The sequence below is a fragment of the Fundulus heteroclitus genome, unplaced genomic scaffold (genome assembly GCF_011125445.2).
Source record: "Fundulus heteroclitus isolate FHET01 unplaced genomic scaffold, MU-UCD_Fhet_4.1 scaffold_267, whole genome shotgun sequence".
Classification (NCBI taxonomy): domain Eukaryota; kingdom Metazoa; phylum Chordata; class Actinopteri; order Cyprinodontiformes; family Fundulidae; genus Fundulus; species Fundulus heteroclitus.
Window position 1 is genome coordinate 104,925 of NW_023396677.1, and position 27,368 is coordinate 132,292.

At 40.8% G+C, this 27,368-nt stretch overlaps 1 protein-coding gene across 1 annotated transcript in view; it reads left to right on the forward strand.

Moving 5' to 3' along the window:
* The window catches only part of LOC118559308 (coxsackievirus and adenovirus receptor homolog), a 41,175-nt gene extending 14,052 nt beyond the window's left edge, over window positions 1-27,123 (forward strand). The window contains exons 2-3 of the mRNA XM_036129973.1: window positions 19,731-20,078; window positions 26,020-27,123. Of these exons, the coding sequence (XP_035985866.1) occupies window positions 19,731-20,078; window positions 26,020-26,447 (776 nt within the window). The 3' untranslated portion in view covers window positions 26,448-27,123. The remainder of the gene's footprint in view (window positions 1-19,730; window positions 20,079-26,019) is intronic.
* Window positions 27,124-27,368: the final 245 nt, after the last annotated feature.

Sequence of the window (27,368 nt, forward strand, 5' to 3'; positions counted from 1 at the left end):
AGAATTAGGACTTTTCTGCTTAAAACAAACTACAGAAACTGATTATAGTTGCCAATTAATTGAATTGAATTACTGTTCAATTTATTGATGAGTTGTTGCAGCTCTATTGTGAGCACACTTGGGTAGTTTCAGATCAGATTTACTGCTAGCCCCTAAAAAACTTAATGAAATTTCATTAGCCTAGACTTTACATACATACCAGTTCAGACATGAAGCTTGAGTTAGACAGTTTTTCCTCCATTATTTCAACCTCCCCAACAATCTTTAGGGGGAAACCCTCTGGGATATGAGCAAGGGTGTCACCACTGTGTCCACGCTGTTGTCAGCGTTCGCAGCATCCTTTCATGAACTCTTTGGGTTTCTTTGATATCCTCAAGGAGTGTCAGGATGCGAACAAACATGCTGTCCCTTATTCGTATTTGCTGGGTTTCTGGTGGTGATGTGGTGGACCTGAGGGCAGATAGAAGCAAAAAAAGTGTCAGTGTAGACCTGTTGGATGGAGGCAAAGGAGATGTCAGCACAGACACCTCAATCAGACAATTAAACAGGCTTATTGAAAAGCACACATTCTAAGCAGTTTCTTTCGCTTACATCACTGTGTGCCAGAATGGGATTTGAAGACGGATGGAGGCAGTAGAGGTGTCAGGGCGGACCTGAGGGTTGATGGAGGCAGTGGAGGTGTAGGACTGTGGGTGTATGGAGGCTGAGGAGGTGTCAGGGTTGATAGGGTTACTGGACGAATTATCATCATCTTCATTCTTGCTGGACAAGAATCACTCGCCTAGACATCAATCAATCAATCAATCAATCAATCAATCAACTTTATTGTCAATTTCTTCATATGCTCCAGACATACAAAGAGATCTAAATTACGTTTCTCACTATCCCACGGTGAAGACAAGACATATTTACCAGACACAAAGTACACAGATAAACATAACATTCAGATAAAAGTAAATAAGAGGGCACATGCAGTGAAGAAAGAAATAAAAGCAGCAAAATTTGGTTTTAAAATTGTACATGGACAGTCAATAATATATTAATGCAAAAATAAAATATTAGTGCAAAAGTTCTGTTTTTAGACATGTAAAATATACAAGCATAATCAGGTAATTAATTTATTACAGTTCTGTGAATGAACTATATTGTGTAAATATACAACACAATATATTTTGTACAACAGGTGACACATTTGTCCATATAATTATATAATGTAGACATCAGTGTTTCCATAGACCGTCAGTGTGTGTGTGTGTGTGTGTGTGTGTGTGATGGGGGGACGACACTAACATGCAAAGATAATTCAAACAGCCTTACCTCTTTTTGCGCTTCTCCCTTCCCATGTTTTGTGCGGAATCAGACTCCGTCGGTACATCTGTGTTCTGTTCAAATTCATAAAATTTTATTTGAGCTATCTCATATGTTGCTGTCAGAGACAGAAAAAACGAGTTACAATTACTTTCAAATTTTAACCAAATCCATGGTGAGCTCATCATGTCAGACCATATCATACATTAAAACAGATGGTCACACTACCTGCTTTTCTCTTGACAGTCAACTTGTATGTTGCCCAGTAAGGGTGGGGGTCCTGTTGCTCTATCTCATCGCAAGCATCGTAGAAAGTGTCCATGGAATTTATGTTCTCAGAATCATGTGGCAACAAATCATCAGTCATAGACTTTTTTTTTTTTTTTTCCCAGTGTCCTGTCTAGCAATATGGCAATAGGAATTGATATCTCAATGCCAGATAGAGCTCGACAGATTTTGCTTTTACAAGTGGAGCAAACAGCTTTCGCCATAGTGCTCCACTTGATTTATGCTTGTAAATAGCTTTATTATGATTCCTGCAAGGACAATTTCAAATTATATGGACATGACAATGGGAGAGTAAAGGAAGAACAAAAAGTGAAAGAAAAGGAAAAAAAAGAGTAGAGGTGAAAGAAAGAGGAGATAAAAGGGAGAGAATGATAAAACCTTCTTTGTCTGCTCCATCACCTGGAAAGAGACACAAAAAGAACAGCACAACCAACAGACATAAAGCAACAGATACACTCGAATAACACCTAGATGCCATTGCTAAATCATATATATTATTATGTAAGCTGACATGTGTAATGTGATATTTGAAAAAAGAAAGTGAAAAAACATAAATAAATTATAACTTTTACTGTATATAAGTGAACACTTAATACCTGGGACCCAGCACCTGTGGGAGATGTGAAAGTGCACTAGTTTAGGTGAAGATTATCCAGAAATAGCTTGATAGTGATTGTGGAGAACCGAAGACCCACCTTCCCCGAGCACAGAGGCAGGCTTCAGGGGACCCGTAACCCCGGACTCCCAAAGGGGTCCCTAAAGCAGGTCGCCCAGGAGGGGCCGACACAGGATATCTGCAACCCCCCCCCCCCAAGGAAGGAGCAGAGACGACCCCGAGGAAATCCCCCAGCCACCGCAATGCCGACGCCCTCAAGAGCCGCGGAGACGAGCCTGTGGGCTCCGCCGGCAGCTAGCCCCGCTGAAGTGGTCCCGGCCATGGGCCCTGAGGGCCAGAGGCCCCAGGGGCGCCCCGCCCCCGCGACGAGGGCCCCGGCCGCCCCCCGGGGGGCCAGGCCCCGCGAAGAGGCCGCCGGGAGTGGGCCGGCGCACGCCCGGGAACCCGCCCCAAACCCGAAGCCAACCAGGGGGCCAAGGCGCCCGCCAACGAAGTGGAGGAGGGCAGGACGTGGGGGGATGGGCTCCGCACCTAGCGGAGACTTGAGATGTTCTTGGGAGAGGGAGCGGACCATACCCATACCTGGAAAAAAAAAAAAAAAAAAAAACTCATTCACCCCATCCCTCCCTTGTGCCCCACTCACCACACACAGAGAAAAAAAAAAAAAAAGACGCTGTACAGACATTCCCACATAACACTCACATCCAACACTGACCAAAGGGGGGGGGGTCACCCCAAATCGACTATACGACTGCTTGTGCCCGACCCCCGGTCCCGGCCCCAGACCAGACGCCCCCCGGACCGGGCCCCCCCAAGAGGGCGGGCCAACACGACCCGCAGGAGCCACCCGGCCAGAGCCCCCCCCTCCCCCTAAATACCTAATAAACCCCCTCCCTCCCCCCACCTTACCCTTGCCATCCCTGCCCCCCGCCCCCTGGGGGGAGCAGAGGCATCAGCCCCAGACCTGGCAAGCCGCTGACTGCACACCGCAGCCCCCCACCAAGACCCCGGACACAGTGGCCCGCACCTCCTCCAGGCCCCAGACTCCTTGCCGCCATCGGAGAACGGGGGTGTGCAGAAGACCCCGACCCTCCCTACGCCTGCTCAAATGTTGTGTTGTTGCATGTTGTTCTCAAGTGCGTTTAAAAACTGGGAGCGCCGAAGGGGATGCACGGCACAGCCCACCCCCCTTCCGGAAGGTAGCTGTTGCCAGCGCACCCCCTCCGTGTGACTGCCCAGAACCCTCAATGTCTAAGTGGGAGAGGAGGTGAAGGAAGCCGTCCGAGGTGAGGCCCACACAACATAAGCCCCCCCCCCCCCCCCCCCCAGACGTCTTCCCCCCACGCGGCACCACCGTAGCCCGGGGGCCAGGGAGAGGCCGCAGGGCCCGCCAGCCAACCACCCACCAGGACCAACACCTCAACCCCCCCCAGCCCACCCACCAAGCCTACTTAAACTAAATAAATAAATAAATAATAATAATAAGAGGGGGGGACCCTGGCCAGCCGGCCCGCACGAGCCATCCCAAACCCCACCCCCCAGGTGAAATCCCCACCGGAAGATGACACGGACCAGGACCGGGACAGGGGGCCGGACACAAACCCACCGCCCCCTATTCCACTAAGTGATGGTGTTGATCAGAGGAGCCCAAAGAGACCAATCAGATGTGGAAGCAGATGCTGTCTCTAGATTAATATGATCCAACAAAAGATCTCTATACTGATTGATACTGAGATTTTGTTTACTTTTCCAATTCATGAGGATAGTTTTCTTTGCGATGCATAAAGTAGTAAAAACCATGTAAACTATTTCTTTTTTCAGAGGACTTTCCTCAAAATTACCGAGCAGGCAAACTGTTGGGGACGGTGTAATTTTACAGCTCAAGCACTTTGATAAGTCCTTACATATCTGTGTCCAGAGCCTCTGGACTGGTGTGCATAACCATAACGCATGAAAATAATTATCAGGATGATTGCCTATGCAGTGTGGGCAGATATTAGGTTGTGCCAGACCCATCTTGAATAATCTTTGTGTAGTGTACTCTGTGAAGGATTTTGTATTGTATTAGTTGTAAGTTGGTGTTTCTAGTCAATTTGAAAGTTCTTAGACATGTCTGAGCCCAGAAATTTTGTTCAAAGGTGCCTGATAAATCTTTTTCCCACTTCATTATAGGAAGAGATATCGAATCATCTATTTTAGTCAGTGTCCTGTATGATTTAGACAGTAGTTTGGGGGGGGGGGGTTAAATCTAAGAACTCTATTATATTAGTTGGGACTTGTAAACCACCATTAATATGCTTATATTTATTTTTAATTATAGATTTGAGTTGTTCATATTCCAAGAATTTATTTTTACTAATGCCATATTGCATATTTAGTTTAGCAAAATTGATGAACTCGGTTCCGTCAAGTAGATGTTCCAGATATTTAATACCTTTATTCTTCCAGTATGTAAAGTTTATCATTTTATTATTTTGTAGGATATCAGGGTTATTCCAGATAGGTGTACGACTGCATGGGATAAGGGATGACTTTGTTATTTTGAGGAACTCCCACCATGCTGTCAGAGTAGAACTAATGTTGATATTTTTGAAGCATGTATGCCGTTTTATATTTGAGCTTATAAACGGCAGATCTGCAATCATGATATTATTGCACATTTCCTGTTCTATATCTAACCAAGGCTCATCTAAAAGACTATTTTTTATCCATTTAGAGATGTATTGTAGCCTATTTGCTAAGTAATAGTTATGGAAGTTAGGCAGATCTAATCCTCCCCTGTCTTTAGTCTTCTGTATTGTCTTTAAGCTAATACGTGGGGGTTTATCTTTCCAAAGAAATTTAGAAATGGCAGAGTCTAGAGATTTAAACCAGTCAGATGATGGTTTATTGGGGACCATTGAAAATAAATAATTAATTCTAGGTAGGACCATCATTTTTATTGAAGCTACCCTACCCATAAGTGTGATTGGAAGCGATTTCCATCTTTCAAGGTCCTCTTCTATCCTGTTTAAAAGTGGGGCATGGTTAAGTTTAAGTAAATCTGTTAATTTATTCAACACAGTAATACCTAAATATTTAATATTTCCTGATTGCATTTGTAAATTTAGGGAGTTTTCGAGAGAGCAATTAATTGACAGTACCGTAGATTTACACCAGTTTAAGGAGTAATCTGATACTTAGAGAAAGATTCTAGATTCTAATTACTTGTAAAAGAGAATTATTTGAATGCTGGAGATAAAGTAATACATCATCCGCGTACAGACTAATCTTGTGCTCTATTTTCATGCATTTTATACCTTTTATAGCTTTTGTTTGTCTGATTGTTGCTGCTAGAGGTTCTATAAAGATGGCAAAAAGTGATGGAGAAAGAGGGCATCCTTGCCTGGTGCCCCTCTGTAGACAAAAACTGGAAGATATTTGATTATTTGTCCTGACACAGGCTGTTGGAGAATTGTATAGAATTTTTAACCAGTTTATGAATAAATCGCCAAAACCGAATTTATGTAGAGTAGCGAATAAAAATTTCCAATTTACTCTATCAAATGCTTTTTCTGCGTCTAAAGACAATATATTGGTTTTAATGTTTTTACTGTAGGAATAATCAATTAAATTAAGTAATCGGCGTGTATTTGTGGATGACTGCCTTCCTCTGATGAAACCAGTTTGATCTGGGTGTATTATGAGAGGAGTTACTTTGTCTAATCTTTTTGCAAAAGCTTTACAGATTATCTTAATATCCACATTAATTAAGGATATGGGACGATAACTAGTGGGCAACACAGGATCTTTGTCTGGCTTGAGCAGAAGGCTGATGGTGGCAGAGTTCATATTAGCTGGAAATCTACCTTTTTCCTGTATTTCCTGCAACATTCTGTGGAACGTTGGGGCTAGAATATTCCAGAACTCTTTATAAAACTCAGTGGGGAATCCATCTGGACCTGGAGCCTTTTTATTAGGCATGCTTTTAAGAGCTTCCTGGGTTTCAGCTGTTGTCAGCGGGGAATCCAGTGTCATTCTTTGGTTATCTGATAATTTAGGAAGTGTAATTTTATCCAGAAATTGCTTAATATCCTTCTCTGATGGATTTATCTGTGGTGTGTATAAAGATTTGTAGAAATCGCGGAAGGTATTATTTATACACTCCGGTTCACTTACTGTATTACCAGTTGAATCTGTAACTGCAAATATAGTAGTTTTCTCCTTATTTATTTTAAGCTGATTAGCTAGAAAGCTTCCTGACTTATTGCCATGTTCAAAATTTTCTATTCGGAGTCTTTGTATTAGAAATCTATTTTGCTTTTCAATATAGTGGTTTAGTTCTAATTTTACTTCACGGATTTTACCTAACTTCCCTTCTTCTTGAGATAATTCTAGTAACTTAAGTTTTTCTTCTAATTCCTGAATCTTTTTGTTTTCTTTTTTCTTTTTATGAGATGAGAAAGAAATTATTTTACCTCTCATCACTGCTTTTCCAGCTTCCCACAATATCGATGCCGATGTACCTGGTTGATCATTGTATTCTAAGTATGAGGCCCACTGTTCTTTAATGAATTTTATAAATTCTTCATCTTTAAGCAGTGATGTATTAAATCTCCAGCTTTTGTTTTGTGTGGTTATTTTTTTATTAATTAAGGTGAGAGTAACAGGAGCGTGATCACTGATAGCAATAGGATGAATTAGCGTCTCTGAAACAACCGACAGCAGTGAGCTACTTATTAGAAAGTAGTCCAGACGAGAGTACGAATGGTAAACATTTGAGAAAAAAGTGTATTCTTTACTAATAGGATGAAGAGAACGCCATGCATTGCAAAGACCAAAATCACTCATGTATTGTTTTACTACACTTACTGACTGCCAACTACGCTGAGCCCCTGTTTTATTCAACCTGTCTATATCGTTATTTAAACCAAAGTTGAAGTCACCTCCTATAATTAGTGAACAATCCCCGTGTTTTGAAAGTGCAAGGAAGAATTGGTGGAAAAAAGAGAGGTCATCAACATTTGGACCATATATACTGACAATACATAGCTTCTGGTTATGGATAGCTATTTTAATTATTATGTATCTACCTTCAGGATCTATAGTTTTATCTAATATTTTAAAACTAACGCTTTTGTGGATTAAGATTAAGATAGACTTCTTTTCAAGCATAAGCAAATGTTCCTCCACTTTCCCTTCTTTTTGGTCTGTCTGAAGTCTCCATTTTTTCTAAAACAAAAAGAAAAATGTTTTAGCATTTAGCTATGATAACAAACACAGAAGATAACAAACTCCAACCAACAACTGCAAATGATGTGGTTTGTTGAAGTCGGTGGTAATCTGGCTGATCTGCTCCTTCTGCAGTACAAGCCTTCAATGTAATCACTATACTATTTTAAAGATAGCAATAGTCTTAAGACTTCATGCTTTGCACTAGCACCCTTGTCCAAAATAGACCTTCCAGCCCACTCATTCCAACATCAACTACAAATAAATCACATAATTGCTTTTTTGCAAGTAAAGATAATAACAACAACAGTTCTACACAGAACAGCTATTACAACATGAACGACTAACATCACAACGGCGTGATGGTCTAACACTCACAGCCCTTTTAACTGTCAATCAAATACCAACTGCCTAAAAAAATACACCAAACAACAGCCCAAGGAGCTATGTTCTAAGAGTCTAAGTCCAGCCGTGATTCCCTTAAGGCGCTAGCATTAGCAGCAGAGCCGAGACTCCTTATGAGCTGACGACGGTAGCTCTCATAGTCGGTGCGGCATAGCCCTCAGGACTCCGGTTGCGGTGGTCACCTAAAGCAGTGACTTTTTTTGTTGCTGTTGTGGTTACTCTCAAAACCGTAGCATTTTTGAAATGATGTGAAAGTTACCATGTTATTGAAACTTGACGAAGCTCGGTGCCTGCAGCAGACACTTTAAACCTAGCTAGTTCCTGCCCTCTTTACTAGTTACTTTCCGTAAAACAGTATTTATTATATGTAGAGGCATATTCTTACCTGTTTGTTGTCCGAAACTGTTAACAGAGTCATTCTTTAGCACAGCATTCAACGTGACATCATGAGACTCACACAGATTGTGGCTTTCGTGTTGAACCTCCTTTGTTTGAAGGACACACCCTTTATTGAACAGGAGTGTCTTAAATTAGACAGGTCACGTGATGTGACACACAATAATCCAATAATCCAATAATGATAAAAACAACAACAAACTAGAACTGCAAGCAGTTATTAACGGGTTCCAAGCCCACGCACCGCCCCCTTTGAGCATGTTCCTGGACTTCAGCATTCAACACCCTCATCCAAGCCCACCTACACCGCGCCCCCTTTGAGCATGTTCCTGGACTTTAGCATTCAACACCCTCATCCCACAGCATCTGGTGGAAAAACTGGAACATCTGGGCTTCAGTACACCCCTCAACACTTCCTCACCTCCTGACCACTGTCAGTCCGGGTCTGACAGACCACCTCTGATGTCATCACCCTCAGCACGGGCTCCCCTTAGGGCTGCGTCCGCAGCCCGCTGTTGTTTACTCTGATGACACACGACTGCACCCCCAGGTTCACCCCAATCACATCATGAAGTTCGCAGATGACACAAACTCATCAACAGTTCAGCTATGGAGGTGGTTAGCAGCACCAACTTCCTGGGGGTGCACATCACGGTCAACCTCACCTGGTCTGTGAACACCACGTCACTGGTGAAGAGGGCACAGAAGCGCTTGTACTTCCTGCAAAGGATGAGGAGAGCCCACCTGTCCCCGCACATTCTCACAACCTTCTACAGAAGTACCATAGAGAGCATTCTGACCAGCTGTCTCTCAGTGTGGTGTGGAGGCAGCAGCACCTCTGACTGGTGGAAAATGAGGAGAGTGGTGGGGACAGCAGAAGGGATCATAGGGGCTCCTCTTTCCTCCATTAAGGACATCTCATCCCAGCGCTGCATGTCCGCAGCCCATAGCATCAACAGAGACCCTCAAACCCCCACCATGAACTGTTCCCCATATATATATATATATATATATATATATATATATATATATATATATATATATATATATATATATATATATATATATATATATATATATATATATATATATATATAATGAATGTTCTTCATTTACAGTGACCCTTTAAACCATTAATGCTATTACTCCTTTTCATGACAACTCATAATATATGAATTACATGTTTCCCGTAACTTATACCTTTTTATTCTAAGTTCAACCAAGATATTCTCTTATTATCCTTGTAGCTTGTAGTGTTAAATAAGACTAAAATCGTTTCATTTGAATCAAGGTATGCAGATGTTGATAGATATATCTATCTATCAGTGACGTGCGGTAGGGTTCATAGCTGGCGAAGCACTGACATCATCAGTCAGATTTACAAATATATACATTCTACAGAGTAGACTCGTTGCAAAGTGCTGAAGGAGACTGGTTGAGCCAAATCAATTAATCAAGAGACATGAAAAAAATATTGATTATTTGTTTAAAAAATAAATAAAACTAAATTATTTGTCATTTGATTGGTAGCAGTTTATGAGTTATGATGGATTTCTACATTTGTAACACATTCAAAAACTAACCTACATTACGCACATTTCATTACAAAAACAAAACATGAATAATTATCGCTGTCTTACCTCTACTTAGAAATGAAGTCCAGCTGCGCTCTTTCTGAACAAAAATATCGGTCACTTTCTGGTAAAAGTTATTTTTATCTTCTTCAGTTTTTAGAGTTTCTCAGTCTCAGTGGAGCTCACTGCCAGGGAGGAAAGCCTTCCTTCATCAGTCCTGTTCCAGCTGTATGTTTAGAGTCTTTTTAGTGCTTTACTTGTTTAGCAAAACTCGCTAATAACACATCCATAACTTGCTTTGACTCTATTATCTGGGGATCAGAGCGGTGCCCCTTAAGCGCCCCCTGCCTAGAGGCCAAGGAACTGCCGACCTCACCTACAACCAGCTCTTTGGCTTTTATGATCGCCCAGCAGCACACGAAAACACATAGTTTAATGACCAAAACACAATTCGTAATCCACATATATTAAATTGTGGAAAATCAGTTCATCAGTGTTTGAACAATTGAATTTATGATCTAGAGACAGGAAGATGCATTCACGGAATGGAAGTCAGCGCAGTTAACATGGGATTGCGCAATCCCAGGGGAGGCCAAGATCGCTGGCTTGGTGGCGCTTCACTATCAAGCACCACCAAGGATTTACGTTAAAAATAGCCAAAAGTCTTCGATTTTAAAGAGAATATGATAAAAAAATAAGGAAATTAGATTAAAAAAACAATTATTACAAATGACTGAGTGAATCACAATATATATTATCATTATTCTATATTTTCTATCTTTCCATGATTGCCTCCCCTGAATGCATGTCACTGCTATCTATAACTATAACCCATAACCTTTGCACAACATTCGCATATTTGCTCATTTTGCATCATTGCATCTCCAACTAGCATTACAAATGCTGTCGAACTCTGTTTCTAAATGCATTCTCGCACAAATGCCCTTTGCACAATCAATTCAGTACATACAAATGGTTTTAAAAATACTTACCTGTACACTGTGACTTTCTCATGCATTGTTTACACTTCAATTGTTTACTTTTAAATCACTGCTGCACCTTATATTGTAATTTAAATTGACTGTAATTTACAAGCTGTATTCTTGCACAAATTGCCCTCTGCACAATAAATTCTGCATGTACAAATGTTTTTTTAAAAATACACACCTGTACACTGTGACTTCTCCTGATTTGTTTGCATTTCAATTGTTTACTTCAAATCACTGCTGCACCTTATACTGTAATTTATTTTATTGCAATTTACAAGCTGTATGCAACAGAATTTCGTTCTGTACGCACTCTGTGCATACAAAATGACAAATAAAGTTTTCTAATTCTCTCTAAGTCTATCTATCTATCTATCCTTATTATATTATAGCGTTACTTTTCGAATAAGTCTGATCCATATCTGAACTATGGATCTTTGCAAATGTTCTTGCCATTACTTCTACTTTTTATTCATTTGTTAATGCTGTTCCTTCTTCATGTTTTAGAACTGGATATGTTCTCTCTGATCTATTTCCCTTCATTTTCTTAATCATTCCCCATACCTCAGCTATAGAAGTTGTTCTGCCTATTGAATCACAAAAATCTCTCCATTTTGTCTTCTTTGCCTTCGAAATAACTTTCCTTGCTTCTGCTTGATCTTTTTTATATTCAATTAAATTTTTTAAATTATGTGTTCTTTTCAAAACTCTAAAAGCTATCCTCCCATTTCAAGTCTCTGCTCCGCTTAGAAAAAACACAGGATGTGACGTCACTTCCGGTAATGTGCCCAAATATGGGCATAATGGCCGCCCTGTTCACAGTTCTGGATGGCAGAGCTCTCGATGATGAGAGCTGTAAACTGATCACAAACTTCATAAATTTGTTAAAATTCAACGGTTTCCTCTAAAATTCTGAAAATATTCATGAATGTCCAAGAGTGTTTTATCTAACCACACGATTTTTTTGATGGTCATTAAAAAAATGGATTTAGAGAAAAAAAATATTAAACTTTATAATCTTGTATCATTAATTTTTAAAATCTTGTAAATTGGTCAAAATCGCCTGGATTTTTACCAAACTGAAAGACATGGTTATTCTGGCTGTGCTTTACAGATAGAGGCCATTTTTATTGGGATTGACCAATATTTGTGGAAAATACATTGATTTCTCCATTTTACAAACTTTGAAAAAAACAGAGTGTGGCACTTTCAAACACTGGAATACATGCAGTGAGAGAATTGTTGCACCTTATTCAAGGAATACATCCTGAAAATCTGAGCTTGTTACACCACACAAGTGATTTTAGGTGAATTTTTGAAGTTTTCAAGTTTTTTTCCACACTTTTGGAAATAGGCCCCGCCCACTTGTTTCAATAAATACCATATTTAATACTTTAGTTAAGGGCAATGTCTGGAAGGGAATGAAGAAGGTTTTGTAAAAATCCGATCAGCCATTCTTGCGTAGTAGATTTCTTGACATCACAGCGCCCCCTAGTGATGGACGATCCTCAAATGCGGGTCACATGTGCAAAATCTTATTTGGACTATGGGTTATGAAGGACATGTCAAAATCTGTTATGGTTTTAGAATAATCAGCAATTACATTTAGAGCTAGCTCGCTAACAATCACTTATTTTAGCGTTACTTTTCGAAAAAGTCAAAATTCAAAAATCCGCCGCGATAATTTTTTTTATTTATCCATGACACACTTATATATAAAGTTTTGTGCGGATTGCACAAAAAATGTTGGAGGAGTTTAACAAGAAAGGTTTAACCTTTGTAGCCATGTAGCGCGAAAACTAGCTGGGAAACGAAGAGTGTGCCAATTCTCTTTATTTTGCAGAATCATCCAATAAACAAAGTGCCATCAAGTTTTTGAGTGTAGGACCAGTAGTTTGGTGGTTACAGGCGTAAACGCATTGTCCTTTATTATAGCGCCCCCTAGTTGTTGAGGGGTCTGAATTTTTGGGTTTGAGTAGCGGTGCACATTCTGTACTTGGATACCTGATTCAATGGATTCGTTACAAATCCGCATGGGCCGCCCAACGCGTTTTAGCGGAGAATAATAATTACCCGTAATAATAATAATAATAATAATAAATAATTTAAAAACACTAGAAAAACAATAGGGTTCTCTGCTCACAGAGCAGACGAACGGCATAGCCGTTCGCCTGCGCTGCGGGCTTGGAACCCTAATGAGAGCATAAAAACATTCATAATGTCAACACCCCCACTTGTTCACATTTGGGTAACTTTCTTTGACTCTTAATATTTCTACCAAAATACATTCATGTTACACCAAACATAAACATTTCATACTTCCTCAACTTAATCTTCCTTGCTGGTTTAGTTAGTACATCTGCAATCATTTTATTAGTTGGACAGTACTCTAGAATGACTTTTCCTTCATTTACAACTGATCTGGCAAAATGATATTTAATATCAATATGTTTACATCTTTGTCTATACACAGGATTTTTGGCTAAGGATATGGTACCCTGATTATCCTAATAAATCTAAATTTAAATCTAAATAATCCTTACCGTCCATGTTGAACAACAGTTGTTTCAAGTATAAGCATTCCTGTACAGTAACAGCTAATGCCATGTACTCTGCTTCACATGTAGATAGAGATACTGTAGGCTGTCTTTTGGTCTTCCACGAGACCAACGGACCATCTCTATTTAGACTCATACAGTAACCTGTTGTACTTCTTCGATCTGTTACATCGCCTGCCCAATCGGCATCACTGTATGCATATATAAGGTTATCACAGGCACCTTTTCTAAAACATAGTACTTTATCCTGTGTGCCTCTTAGATACCTAAAAACATGCTTTACAGTTTTCCACTGTTCTGTGGTTGGGTTTGCAAAGTACTGTGACAGCTTGCTTACAACATAGCTTAAATCTGGTCTTGTACATGTTGACAAATAGATTAAGCTTCCTACTGCCTCCCTGTATTTTCTGACATCATTCATTACTTCAGCATTATCAGCATAGTTAGGTTTCTACTCACAAGGGGTAATTCGTGGCTTACAGTTCAGCATGTCAAACTTTTCCAGTATTTTCTTTACATATTTTGACTGTGACATTTTAATACTTTCAGCATCTTTTTCAAAGTCAATGCCAAGACAATGTGTCAAATTTCCTAAGTCCTTCATCCTAAATTTTGAGTCAAGTTTTTCTTTTATATCACTAAGGATATTCGTATCACTGGCAGCAATAATCAAATCATCGACCCATATAATGATAAATACAGTTTCATTATCAGTAATCATTGTGTAAACACAATGATCAGCAGGGTTTTGAGCAAACTTGATTTCACATAAATAGTCATGCAACATTCTGTTCCAGTTCCTGCCTGATTGTTTAAGTCCATAAAGAGATTTTTGCAGTTTATACACCAGTCTCTTATCTTCTTGTCTCTTATCAAGTGATAGGGTCTAATTTCACACAGTAAACTCAAGAAGCTTTATGTGCAGCTTATTACCAGTTCCAATTTATAACAAAGCTGAAACATTTTTCGTTCAAGCCATGTTAATCTCTGTGTTTCAATTTAATTTGCCCGGATATTTAATGTGGGAAGAAAACAAACTTTATGTTATTGAAGTCTCTATTTTCCCTTCTTTTAGTTTTTTAGTTAACATAGTTCATGATTAAAATATCATTTGATTTACGGAGCTGCAGTTCTCCCAAAACAAATGAACATTTTAAAACCATGAACATTACTTCACACAGACGAACGTTTAGTTACATACGATACATACATACATACATACATACATACATACATACATACAGTTGCATAGAAACGACGTCATTCAGACAAACAAACACATGCAGGCCTTTGTTTTCGTTCTATTTTACACAGTCGTTATGCAGCCGTCTCCCCTGCATAACATGTAGTGTCATTTAAAAGGCCAGAATCCATCCTTACCGGATAAAACGTCCTCAGTGTGCTCCAAACTTGCTGTGCCACTAGGGCCAAAGGAGCAGCTGCTCCTAGTTTGTCAGTTCCAGCAGAAACTTCAACCGCATGTACCTCATGTGGTTCCAGGTATGCTGATATGCCAGTCCTCACATCACCAATAGCCAATACATACCCGCTTAAAATCTTCAAGAATACTTCGATCCAAAGGTGTGCCCCTTCTCTTGGGTCAGGGAGCATGTTCCTCAGCTGAACACCGTCAGCACCTGATAGAGGGTTGTAAGAAACTGCATGCACCTGTAGCACTGTGAGTCTAAAACAATGGTAGTTGCACACTTTGTTTTGTTGCAGGTAAAGAAGGATCAGTTTCGTTAGAATGCAGATTATCTCTGGGGCCCTTTTCCGCCCTGTATTCCAGTATCTTGTAGCGTGTGTCATCGGTTTTCATAACATCTGCGTCATGTGGTTCTGTAGTTTTAAGAGCGTACCTTACCACTTGTTCTATCGCATAGAGACCGTAGCTGGTCTCGTTTGTGTTTATCTAACCTATTTTCTCCATCTATCGGTCTTACGTTACAGCTTACCTGTCCCCCACATAACTCCATACCAGGCACCTCCACCGAAGGGTCTGATGAAGTCACCACACTCCTGGCCTTGGATAATAGTTCTCTAGTATCACCACACAGATTGTTTTGCATAACAGTGGCTGCACCAGAAGCAGACATGTCCGGAATGACTGGAGGAGTTATGTACTTACCTTCTTGTTTGAAAGAAGATGATTCACTCACCCCCTGCAGACTTTCACTCTCTTGTTGTTGTTTGTCGAGGCCTGAGAAGCATATGCTGAAATAAAGTTTGGTTAGTTTTATCAAGCCTGCTATTTTGATTTCCTCTTTTTGGCATTTTTTCCAAGCAAACTCGCCAGCACCAGCCGTTTTTACTTGTGCTTGGGCTAGTCTATTTTTTAACATTTGTAAATAATGAGTACACATCTGGGATTCTGGCGGAGGCCCCTCTGCATCACCAAAAACCCCGTCACCCCTCATCTTTTCGCACCACTCCTCGAATTGTTACAGATGATGTTCAGCATCTTTGTGTGGAAAACTTGCCACTATGCTCCCTTTTCCTGTCTCCAGCAATGTTCTTAAAGAACACCTCTGGAGCTCATTTGCTACTGGATCTTATGCCATTCCAGTACTCACACGTTTTGGCCAACCTGCCAGTACAGTGCCCGGAGCCCGGTAACAATGAGAAACCAAAAATCCAACGGCTGGTAGCTTTTGGGACTACTTGTTGTGGTCCTTGGACTCTAAACCTAAGCCTACTCATACACGCTCGTTTTTCGAAAAGGCCGCTTTTATATTTCTGTGAAAACTAAGAGTTTTATGTTCGTCTCACGCAAATAAGGGGCTCTAAACCTGCATTTCTAGGCTACATGATCTTTTAGAAGCCACGCGTAACAGTGTGCCTGTCAGTCAGAATGGCAGCTTTTATGCTAGCACACAGAGGGAGACGAGCACCCCCTCTCTGCCTAACAAGGCACCTCTAAACCCAAATTCTCAGAATGGCAGCTTTTATGCTGAACACAGAGGAAGACGCATCCCCCCATGCCCAACAAAGGGCCTCTAAACCCAATTCTCAAGGTTCACAGTATTTTCAGAGACCTGGCCAAGGTCTCCCGGACTTTCACCGCTGTAACCGCACGCAACTCCCAAGTTTTTACCGACACGTTTGCAAACAATTATCCTCAAACATTTCTCTGCCTCTAGGAGTGCAAAAAGTCGGCCCTTCCAGGAAGAAAAAGACACTAGGAGATAAATGGAATCTCCTTACCTTCTGTGCAGCCTGCAGATTGTGTGTTTTTCCTCTGGAACAACGTCCTGGCCGTAAAACAGAAGGTGGTATACCGCCTTTTGGGTCCGGGAGGAAACACAAATTTGTTATTAACTTCACCGTACCCCGTCTACGGTGAGGCACCCTCGGTGGACCCAGCTCTTTTTACCCAGTCAGGCGACCCCCACTTACGTATTACCTTGAATGTAGGACGCATAAAACAGACACGTATACTTTTAGTTATATTTTATCTACACAGTTTCTCTACTGATTTTACCATTTACCATCTACGTAAAGACAGAGAAACAGTTACAGTCACACCAGCGCTGATGGGCTCTTGATCAGCAAGAAGCCCCGATTACTCATCACACAAACATTATATAGGGATCTAGGTACACACCCATGCAAGGGCTGTACACATCCAAACTGTGACATCAGTAGAGAAACTGTGTCACCTCCGGGGTGGTATCTGATAGATATGTGCCAATCTTTTGGGTCAGTGGTATCCAAGTGTGCCATGCAGTTCAGGGATAAACAGTTCGTTCCACTTGACCTCTTTGATATCCTAACAGACAGGCTTTGTTATTTTTACGGAAGGAATGCTGTGTGAGGCGATTGTGGTCAGGGAAATTCGGGTGTCACAGTCTAGTGCGATCAAGCTAGCTTTCCTGGGGACAACCAATGTTGCGTCTCAGCTCGACAGTGCATAATGGCATGGTATTGAACAACATAACCAACAGACTGAAGAAAACAGGTATATTCTCAGCCGAATGATAAAGCTTACTGTATAAAACTTAGCAAAAAGTGTGAGATTGCCCTGAATGAACATGAGTTCCTTGTTCCTTGAATCCCGGCATTTTTAGGTGCATATTTGAGACAATATATGAGGGACACTTTAGACTCATGAGCCACTATAATGCTCAACCCTATTTAAAGCACACTTCAGCAGTAATTCAACATTAAATTTTGGATTGCATGTACAGTGTTTACAAAGATGAGGTTGTTCAGCAAGAGGCAAATGCACCATTTGAATGCCTCTGTCCCTCAACGCAGTCAGAAAACAGAGTGAAGATGGCATGTGAACGCTCAGGATGTCCCAGAGCGGAGCTTTAGCAGGAGTATGGTGGTCAGGGGACAGGCAGAGGGTCGGAACCGTGGAGGCTGTAGCAGGCTGGAAGATCCGTAAGGCAAACCAGTAACCGTAGTCGGGGGGGAAAGGTCCAGGATCAGCGCCCGGTGATCAGAGGTCCTTTGAAGAGCCAGAGGGAAATCCAAGACGGGGTCGGGCACAGTTCTGGGTTCGATAACGGGTAGCATACAATCAGAACGGGCAAGGGACAGGCTGTAAAGGCAGGTAGTTGGGTCAGGCAGAGATCAGGCATAGCAGACAAGCAAGTCAGGACACGGCAAGCTCCGAGGTCGAGAGGCAGAAAACAGGTCAGTAATCAGCTGATCAGGAAGTCAGGAAAATAAACGCTGGAATAAGTCTCACCACAGGGCTTGAAATAATCTGGTACTGATGTCTGGTGTAAGGACTGGTTATATATTAACAGACGCAGGTGGATGAGTGGTGATCAGAAACAGCGCAGAGCTGATCAGGCATGTTGTGTAAGTAATCAGACCAGCATCAGTGCTGAGATCATGACACACACACTAAACGTTCACCCTTATGCTTGAACGTTGTGTTTGTGATGGACAATCCATGACGAGCACAGAAGTCCAACAACAAAACACCACTCGAGTTCAGATCAGGCGGGCCATTCCTCCCAACCACGCCCCTCCAGGTCTCATTGTCATTACCCACGTGAGCGTTGTAGTCCCCCAGCAAAACGGCGGAGTCCCCAGGAGGGGCACTCTCCAGTACCCCCTTCAAGGGCTCCAAAAAGAGTGGTTAATCTGAACTGTTGTTTGGTGCATAAGCACAAACAACAGTTAGAACCCGTCCCCCCACACGAATGCAGACGGAGGCCAACCTCTTGTTTACAGGGGTGAAACCCAACATGCAGGCACCGAGATGAGCGGCAAGAAGTATGCCTACTCCAGCTCTGCGCCTCTCACCAGGGGAAACTCCAGAGTGGAAGAATGTCCAGCCACTCTCAAGGAGACTGGTTCCAGAGCCAGAGCGGTGCGTCAAGGTGAGGCCGACTATCTCTAGTCGGAACCTCTCAACCTTGCGCACTAGCTCAGGCTCCTTCCCCACCAGAGAGGTGACATTCCACGTCCCAAGAGCCAGCTTCTGCAGCTGAGGATTGGAACACCAAGGTCCCCGCTCTCGACTGCCACCCATTTCGCAGCACACCTGACCCCTTTGGCCCCTCCTATAGGTGGTGAGCCTATTGGAAGGGGGACCATAGGTGAAAGCCTGGCCACCAGGTGCTCGTTCGGGTGAGGGAACACGACGTCCATTTATCGTACTCATCATAATGGGGTTCTCTGGTCCCTCACCTGGGACCTTTCTGCCTTGGGTGACCCTACTAGGTGCATAAAGCCCCTGACAGCAAAGCTCCTAGGGTCATTTGGACACTCAAACCCCTCCACCACTGTAAGGTGGCAGCCCGGGGAGGGGGTGTACCGACCTGGGCTGTTTTATTACCACCAAGCCTGTCTGACTTTGTTAAGCTGTACTGCTTATCTGTTGACCTGGTTCCATCCCACAACCGTCTCTGTAATAAACCTTCTTTAATCCTATCCACTCTTCTGGCTGAATACTGGGTACTCTTGACAGGTGGCATCACACAAGCAAATTTGATATGAATGTTTAGGCTACTTACATCATGTGCAACACAAAAAATACTTTCTTCAGCTGAGTGTGCATTTATGTATGTATTTATCTGCAACTTTTCCTTTTTCTTAAAAAAGACTTATTGAAAGAATTTCTGTAAATATAAAATGCATTTTACAATACTCTATATCTATTATGCAAATTGTCTCAATTATTGTTCAATATTTTTCCTATTATTTATTTATCCTCAATAAAGTTACATTAGGTAGAGGTGCCTTTAACCATTCTGGCTGCTGAAACTAATTGACAATTTTTATGTTATCTACATATGAAAGGGATCATAATTATTTAATCAATAAATGTTTCTGTTTCTGTTATAGTTTAGAGAATAAACTATAATTATAGTGAATGTTCAGAGCTCCTCTCTAACTTCTCTGCTCTGTGTTGTTTTCTCTCCTTCAGGTCACACAATCATCACAGCTGAACCAGGAGACAACGTCATTCTGACATGTAGAGCAGCTGAAATCAAAGATGTTATAGCTGTAAAGTGGAGCAGAACTGATCTGGGGTCAGATTATTATGTTCTTCTGTACAGGGACAAGAAGGTTGATCCAGAGCATCAGTCTCCATCCTTTAGTAACCGGGTGCATCTGCTGGATGTGAAGAATGGAGACGTGTCTTTGGTTCTGAAGAACGTGACGACTGATGATAGAGGAACATATGAGTGTCGAGTCGTTCAGAGAGGAAAGAATCGCAGGAAGATTCAAGACACCGACCCCATCAGCATCATTAACCTGAGAGTTGAAGCAGGTGAGTCTGTCTGTGGATCAGAAGCTCCTGCAGCTTCCTGGTTGTTGATGGAAGAGAGAAACAGATCAGATGTTAGATGATGGAGATGGACAGAAAGACTTCAATGAATCCTGGTTTTCATTTCTGACAGAACCATCCTAGAACTGAACAATTTGACAGTTTTCTTCCAGAAAGTCCAACAGAAATGTAGAACGTCATCCAGCTGCTTTGATTTAGTTCAAGAAGCATCAGATGCTGCTTTGCTGCTGCTAAAATCATCTATTATTACAGTTCTACTGATGTGCTCTAAGACTTATTCATTATTGAAGACATAGACACAAATGTGGAGAATCAGAAGATAAATGAGGGCTGGCAGTGACTCTGTTTAAAATCAGTCTCCATGTCATTCCAGTCATTTACCAATCAGCTGATTTCAGGTAAAGATGCTGAAATCAATGCAGAATAAAGTCTATTTCAGTCCCCAGTAGTCAGACATCAGATATGTAGAGCAGCATCATGTGATCTGCTCCTGGCCAGCACCAAGATGGACTCCTGGCTTTCAGAGAACAGCTTCTGGATCAGAGGATTGTTGCTGTTCTGGAGCAGAACAGCAACAATCCTCCAGAACTTTCCTCAGGATCCTGTTAAAGGTGGAGAAAGATTTCTACCATCAAGCTGTTTAGTCACTTTAAGCAACATGACAAGCTGCAGAGCTGCACTACAAGGTCACCTTCAAGAACTGCTTTAACTTTTTATTATTCCGAATGTTCTTATTCCAGACAATAACTTTTTCTCCTTGTTGAATATAAAGTGCAAACAACCAACAAGTTTATGTTAAACAGTTTGACCTGTACTTAATGCTGTGGTGAGATTCCTGAAAGTTTCTGGTAAAAAGTATGTTTATAAAAGCAAACAAAATTAGATTATCTCACTGCTACTACTGTAATTTTCATTCTGTTCCCTTCAATGTGGAGGCAGACCCCCTTTAAACATTTTAAGGACAGCATTAATTGTAACATAGCCAAACATTGCAGACCTCTTTGATTTGGAAATTGTGTTTTTTTTTTTAATTGATATTAATTGTACAGCCTTGCTGTTTACACAAAAATCTTTAACATGATCTGAATGTTGATACTTTGAACAACTGTTCTTGGTTTTCCCTGTAGATTAAATCTTGTGTTCATGGCTGATAATTATCTGAAATTCTGATATTCTTGAACTGAAACTTTCTATCAGAGATTCTCTGATCAATCAGCCAGAGCTGGAAGCAGATACTTCTGGTTCTTCTCTGGTCTGGAACATGATGAAGGTCTGCTGAGGTCTGGAGACCAGACAATGGTTCTGGTTGGGTTTCAACTATTAATAATTAAATGCGAAAATAACTATAGTTGTTTAAATCACCTAGGGCTGCAACTAACAATTATTTTAATAATCAATTCATCGGTTGATTATTTTATTTTATTTTATTTTTTTATAAAGCAATCAGACAAGAAAACGTTTTTTTCCTCCAAAATAGAAAATTTGGACTAACGGCGCATATAAGCGCACACAATAGTTGCTACTTAGGTTTTCTTTTACAATACACGTTTTTGCTCCAAATAAAGAAGTTTATGTTGACTAGATTATTTGTCAATCATTTAATACTCAATGTTGTGTATATGAACAGTGACAAAATTGAAGCTGTAAAACTGGGGGGACAATGCAGTTTTAACCCCCCCCCCCCCCCCTTTGAACTAGTGCGTCTATTCTAGGGAAATAATTGAGCATAAAAATGCAACCAGAGCAGAAACACCACCTATGAAAATTAAATAAACCTCCAGCCCATTTCATACACTGTTGTAGCACAAGCAGCATTTTATGTAAATACCACATGCTGCGTTTGTCAGTCTACATATTTTATTTCCAAGGACATTTGATTCCAGGGGCGGTTCAACAGGAGCCAGTGCCCTTGTTGAACTGGTCCTGTCCCCTGTACTAAAGACGTGAAATTAAATAATTTTTTTACGATGATATAGAAATACCTTAACTGATTGGTGACTTGGGCCAATTGTTTTTTTTTTTACCTTTACAGTTCTACTCTAATAATAATTTAAAAATTAAGATATTTCATGTTTAGCTCCAGCAATATTGAGATAGGATCAGGGTCTGCCACCTGCAGTTCAAGAGCCACAAAATGTTATTTGGCTCATTTAACATATTAAACGATAAAATATTGACCCATTTAGTTTTGTTTTTCCAATCTTTTGTCTTGTGCCCCAATGAAAAAACAACAGCCCCCCCCCCCCCCCTTGCTAAATTTGGTCTGAAACCGCTACTGATTGAAGTGTTTTCTATTTGTTTTCAAAAGAGTGAAAAAGGGTGTTATATATATTTAATACTTTTTATTTCTTCTGAGGAATGTTTAAGTCTCATTTTGCTCTAAGCGTTTTTCATTTGGGTCTACCTCTTAACATTCTAAGTGTCTCACATAAATTTAATTATGGTTACATAACAACAACAATAAAGAGTCTTGATTTTTGAAAAGTGAGTTTGAGCCCTGCTACTGTCTCCCATACAGTACATTTACTCAGATTCTGTCTGAGAATTGAAAACTCAAAGCTTAATCAACATAGTATAACCATCATCCATTTTCCAACACGTCTATCCCTTGTGGGTTCACGGGGGTGCTGGTGCCTATCTACAGATGTCAATGGGTGAGAGGCGGGGTACACCCAGGACAGGTCACAGAGACAGACAACCATTCATACACTCACATCAAAGGAGAATTTCGAGAGGCCCAAATTATAACCATCAAAATGAAATTGTATTATGATTCAGAGAGCTTATTTATAATCCATATTTCAATCAGCATCCATCTAAACACTTGTTCTCATTAACTCATGAACTTACAGCGCCTGCATGTGGGAGATGGAGCCGCAGTGCTGTGGAGCACAGAACATTTTGGGAGGATCATAATTTCCTCCCACTCTCTCAATAGCAGCAGCAGTAGTTCTTCACGATCTCAGAACCTGGTGCGAGTCCATTCTCTGGACACGCACCAGAACCAATACACCTCTGTGCTTGTTTTTTGCCCGCATGACGAAGTACAAAACTTCTGCCATTGTTTTATGCAAATTCAACAACTCTGCTGACGTCAGAGAGTTTCTATTTTGAATACTTTGGTCCAAGTATACACGTCATGACACTGCTATGTCAACTGATTTATCGAAGGGTTGATGAGGAGTGAGAAACAGGCAGGCAAACAGAACACAATCCAATGGTAGATAAGGCGGACATCCAGGCAACACTTGACTGGGAACAGGCGGACAGAACTGGGCAGGACAAACAGAACAGGTTCATTAAAACAGACTCAAGGTGCTGAGAGCTCTTACCAGAGACGGGACCAAAAACAGGGAATGCATTCAGGGATACGAAGCAATGGAGTGAGTGTGCGAGGGAGATGAACCGACAACTAGGTGAGGAGGGAGTGAGGCTTAAATAAACGGACAAACAGGTGAGCGGAGTGAACATTAATTAACCAAAGGCAGGTGGAAGCAATTGCGGAAACGACACGAGCTGGGGAATAAACCAAAGACCAAGAATAATAATGAAAACAAAGCGCAGAACTAAAATCAGAACTAATACAGAAAACAGATAAAAAAAAAACAATGAAAAGGCTAAACAGGACTCCAGAACCTAAAACAGAAAATAAACCATAAGGCAGGGAAAGGCTAACTTAACCAAATCATAAACAGGAACCAGGACCGAATATTACAAATTTCTTTCCTTTTAATCCAAGCACATTTTAAGAATGGCTGGATTGAGTTATCTGAGATAACTGCGCGTTCATGCGTTTGTTTAAAAGGGGAAATGTATTGATATTAGAAACAATGATCAGCAACGCTGCTATTGGCTTTTCAGCATGGCCACACAGCAAAATCGGAACTAAAACTAAGTAAAATTTTCTTGAAATTAGTGTATTTTTCCTTGATTTGAGGAGCTAAATAATATTATTTGCCAATGGAATGAGTATTTTTACCCCTAAAATAAGATAATTAGATATCCTGCACTTGAAATAAGATGACGGAGATGAGTTGTTCCTATTTTAAGTGCAAAAATCTTATTCCATTGGCCAATAGTGTTATTTACCTGCTCTAATCAAGGAAAAATACGCTGATTTCAAGAAAATTTCACTCATTTTTAGTTCCCTTTTTGCAGTGCAAAGAACGCCTACAGTTTTTCTCCCAAGCAGAACAAGAGCTTTTAATGGCTGAATTTGTGTCATTAATTAAAATGACAGGGAACACCTCAAAGTCTGCTAAAGCCAGGAGAGAGGGCTGGCAAAAAGTAGCAGACAAACTAATGCGTAAATACTGTCCATGTTAGATGTTTCTATCACTTTCTACAGTATGAATTTTTGCATTTTAATAATTTCATATTTATTTTGTTCTTTCATATCAGAGCCTCCACGGAAACCACTAGAACATGGGGACAAGTAAAAGTGAAATACAAGAATATTCTACAAAATGATAGCCTTTAATTATTATACTTATTATAAAATTATTTATTATACTTATTTTAAAAAGCCACTTGTTATGGCAAAAGATCCAAATTTCAGTGTCATTCCTTAGACATTGGAAGTAAAGAACACGTGCAAACTGGGAATTTTAACAAAAAATGATTTATCTATAAAAAAATGAAGTTCTTCCTTTTCCAAGTCATACACAGTTTACACGGTAAAACTGTATTGCTCCGTGGCTAGATAATCCATCCATAGTTTTTTCTAATACAATATACGGCTCGACAGGAAGCAAGCCTTTCAAAGTAAAACTAAACTTCACAATAAAATGGCCCGAACAAATCTTCTTACTGAATAGGATAAAAATAAAAAGCAAACCATCATACAAATAACTTAAATATTTTCTATTTATGGCTCTAACACCACTTTTCCCTCTTTAAAAGCCACTGTTAAATGATGTGTTTGTCTGTTTATAAAAGCCACCAAGAAAAATCTCTCTACAATTACACTGTCGCGCTGCGCTCAAGGATCCTGTCTATTGCGCAATACGCGATTAATTCGAAAAACTCTAAAATTATTCTTGCACCTTACGCAACAGGTTGCAGTCGTAAAAATGGACATGGCTACGACAGACTTCCCTATCTGCTCCGCTTATAAAGCTGTGATCTAATCCTGTTTACATGAAATAAACCTGCTGGCGTACATGTTGCTATGACAACAAGTCCAGGATGAGTTTCGAAGAACCAAACGATCCAAGATCATGCCAAATCGTCAACAATCAAATCCAGCTAACTGAGTTAGCGACGTACTAAGAACGGACCCCAGGACGCCACTCACAGCCCCGAGCCAAGTACTGTTTACGTTTCCTCACTATAAAACAAAAAAATCGTCAGACATTGTAACAACTTGAGCTCTCTTCACCCTCATCAATGACTCCAAGTGGTTTCAGGTTAGATATCTTCACATTGCTTATTTTTTTGTTTTGAGGACTTGCTGCAAGCCGCTTGCTCTGTGTCGTCATTTGTAGAATTTACTAAAAAAAAAAAGTTATATTTGAAAATACCGACCCCACTTTGTTTACATTGCTCTGGAGTCAGTCAGCATTGACGAAAGCAGGTGAGGTAAACGACTCTGCGACATGGCACACAAATCCATGATAAAATTCATTGCCAACACTTTTTGTGAATTTTTATAGATGCATTGTTGCAGCCCTAAATTCAACTCTACAGAAATAACCAGCGTGCATGTAAAGTTCCCACAACTACTCTCCTGTTATAGCACAGTAACCACAGAATGTGAAGATCTAGTTTTAACTCTTAATAATTGAATAAGAAAGTGAGAATAATTATTTAATCAACTAGTGTTTCTGTTTCTAAAGCAGGATTAGACATGAACATATTCTTATAGTGAATGTCCAGAGCTCCTCTCTAACTTCTCTGCTCTGTGTTGTTTTCTCTTCTGCAGGTCAGAGAATCATCCCAGCTGAACCAGGAGACAACGTCACTCTGCCATGTAGAGCACCTGAGAACAAAGATGTTATAGTTGTAGAGTGGAGCAGAACTGATCTGGGATCAGATCATTATGTTCTTCTGTACAATAACAGTCATTTTGATCCAGAGGCCCAGTCTCCATCCTTTAGGAACCGGGTGTCTCTGCTGGGCGTGAAGAATAGAGACGTGTCTTTGGTTCTGAAGAACGTGACGACTGATGATACAGGAACATATGAGTGTCGAGTCGTTCAGGGAGGAAAGAATCGCAGGAAGATTCAAGACACCGACCCCATCAGCATCATAAACCTGAGCTTTGGATCAGGTGAGTCTGTCTGTGGATCAGAAGCTCCTGCAGCTTCCTGGTTGTTGATGGAAGAGAGAAACAGATCAGATGTTAGATGATGGAGATGGACAGAAAGACTTCAATGAATCCTGGTTTTCATTTCTGACAGAACCATCCTAGAACTGAACAATTTGACAGTTTTCTTCCAGAAAGTCCAACAGAAATGTAGAACGTCATCCAGCTGCTTTGATTTAGTTCAAGAAGGATCAGATGCTGCTTTGCTGCTGCTGCTAAAATCATCTATTATTACAGTTCTACTGATGTGCTCTAAGACATTTATTTATTATTGAAGACATAGAAACAAATGTGGAGAATCAGAAGATAAATGAGGGCTGGCAGTGACTCTGTTTAAAATCAGTCTCCATGTCATTCCAGTCATTTACCAATCAGCTGATTTCAGGTAAAGATGCTGAAATCAATGCAGAATAAAGTCTATTTCAGTCCCCAGTAGTCAGACATCAGATATGTAGAGCAGCATCATGTGATCTGCTCCTGGCCAGCACCAAGATGGACTCCTGGCTTTCAGAGAACAGCTTCTGGATCAGAGGATTGTTGCTGTTCTGGAGCAGAACAGCAACAATCCTCCAGAACTTTCCTCAGGATCCTGTTAAAGGTGGAGAAAGATTTCTACCATCAAGCTGTTTAGTCACTTTAAGCAACATGACAAGCTGCAGAGCTGCACTACAAGGTCACCTTCAAGAACTGCTGCTATGGTCTGCTGCTGTCTACAACATTTAATCTAATGGACCTTCAGAGGAGGGAGCGTAATAGAAAGGTGGAGGAAACAGAGCTGGAGATGCTGATGAGACTCTGGAGGAAGCAGCTGCTCTGAGATCAGAGATCAGTAGATGATGTGGGACAGCAGCTTCTCTATCATCTCCTACCTGAAAGATCAGACTAACTCCTGATTCTCTTCTGCAGGGAACAAGGATGGAGGAAACAAGACTAGACTGATAGTTGGTCTCTCAATTGGACTCCTT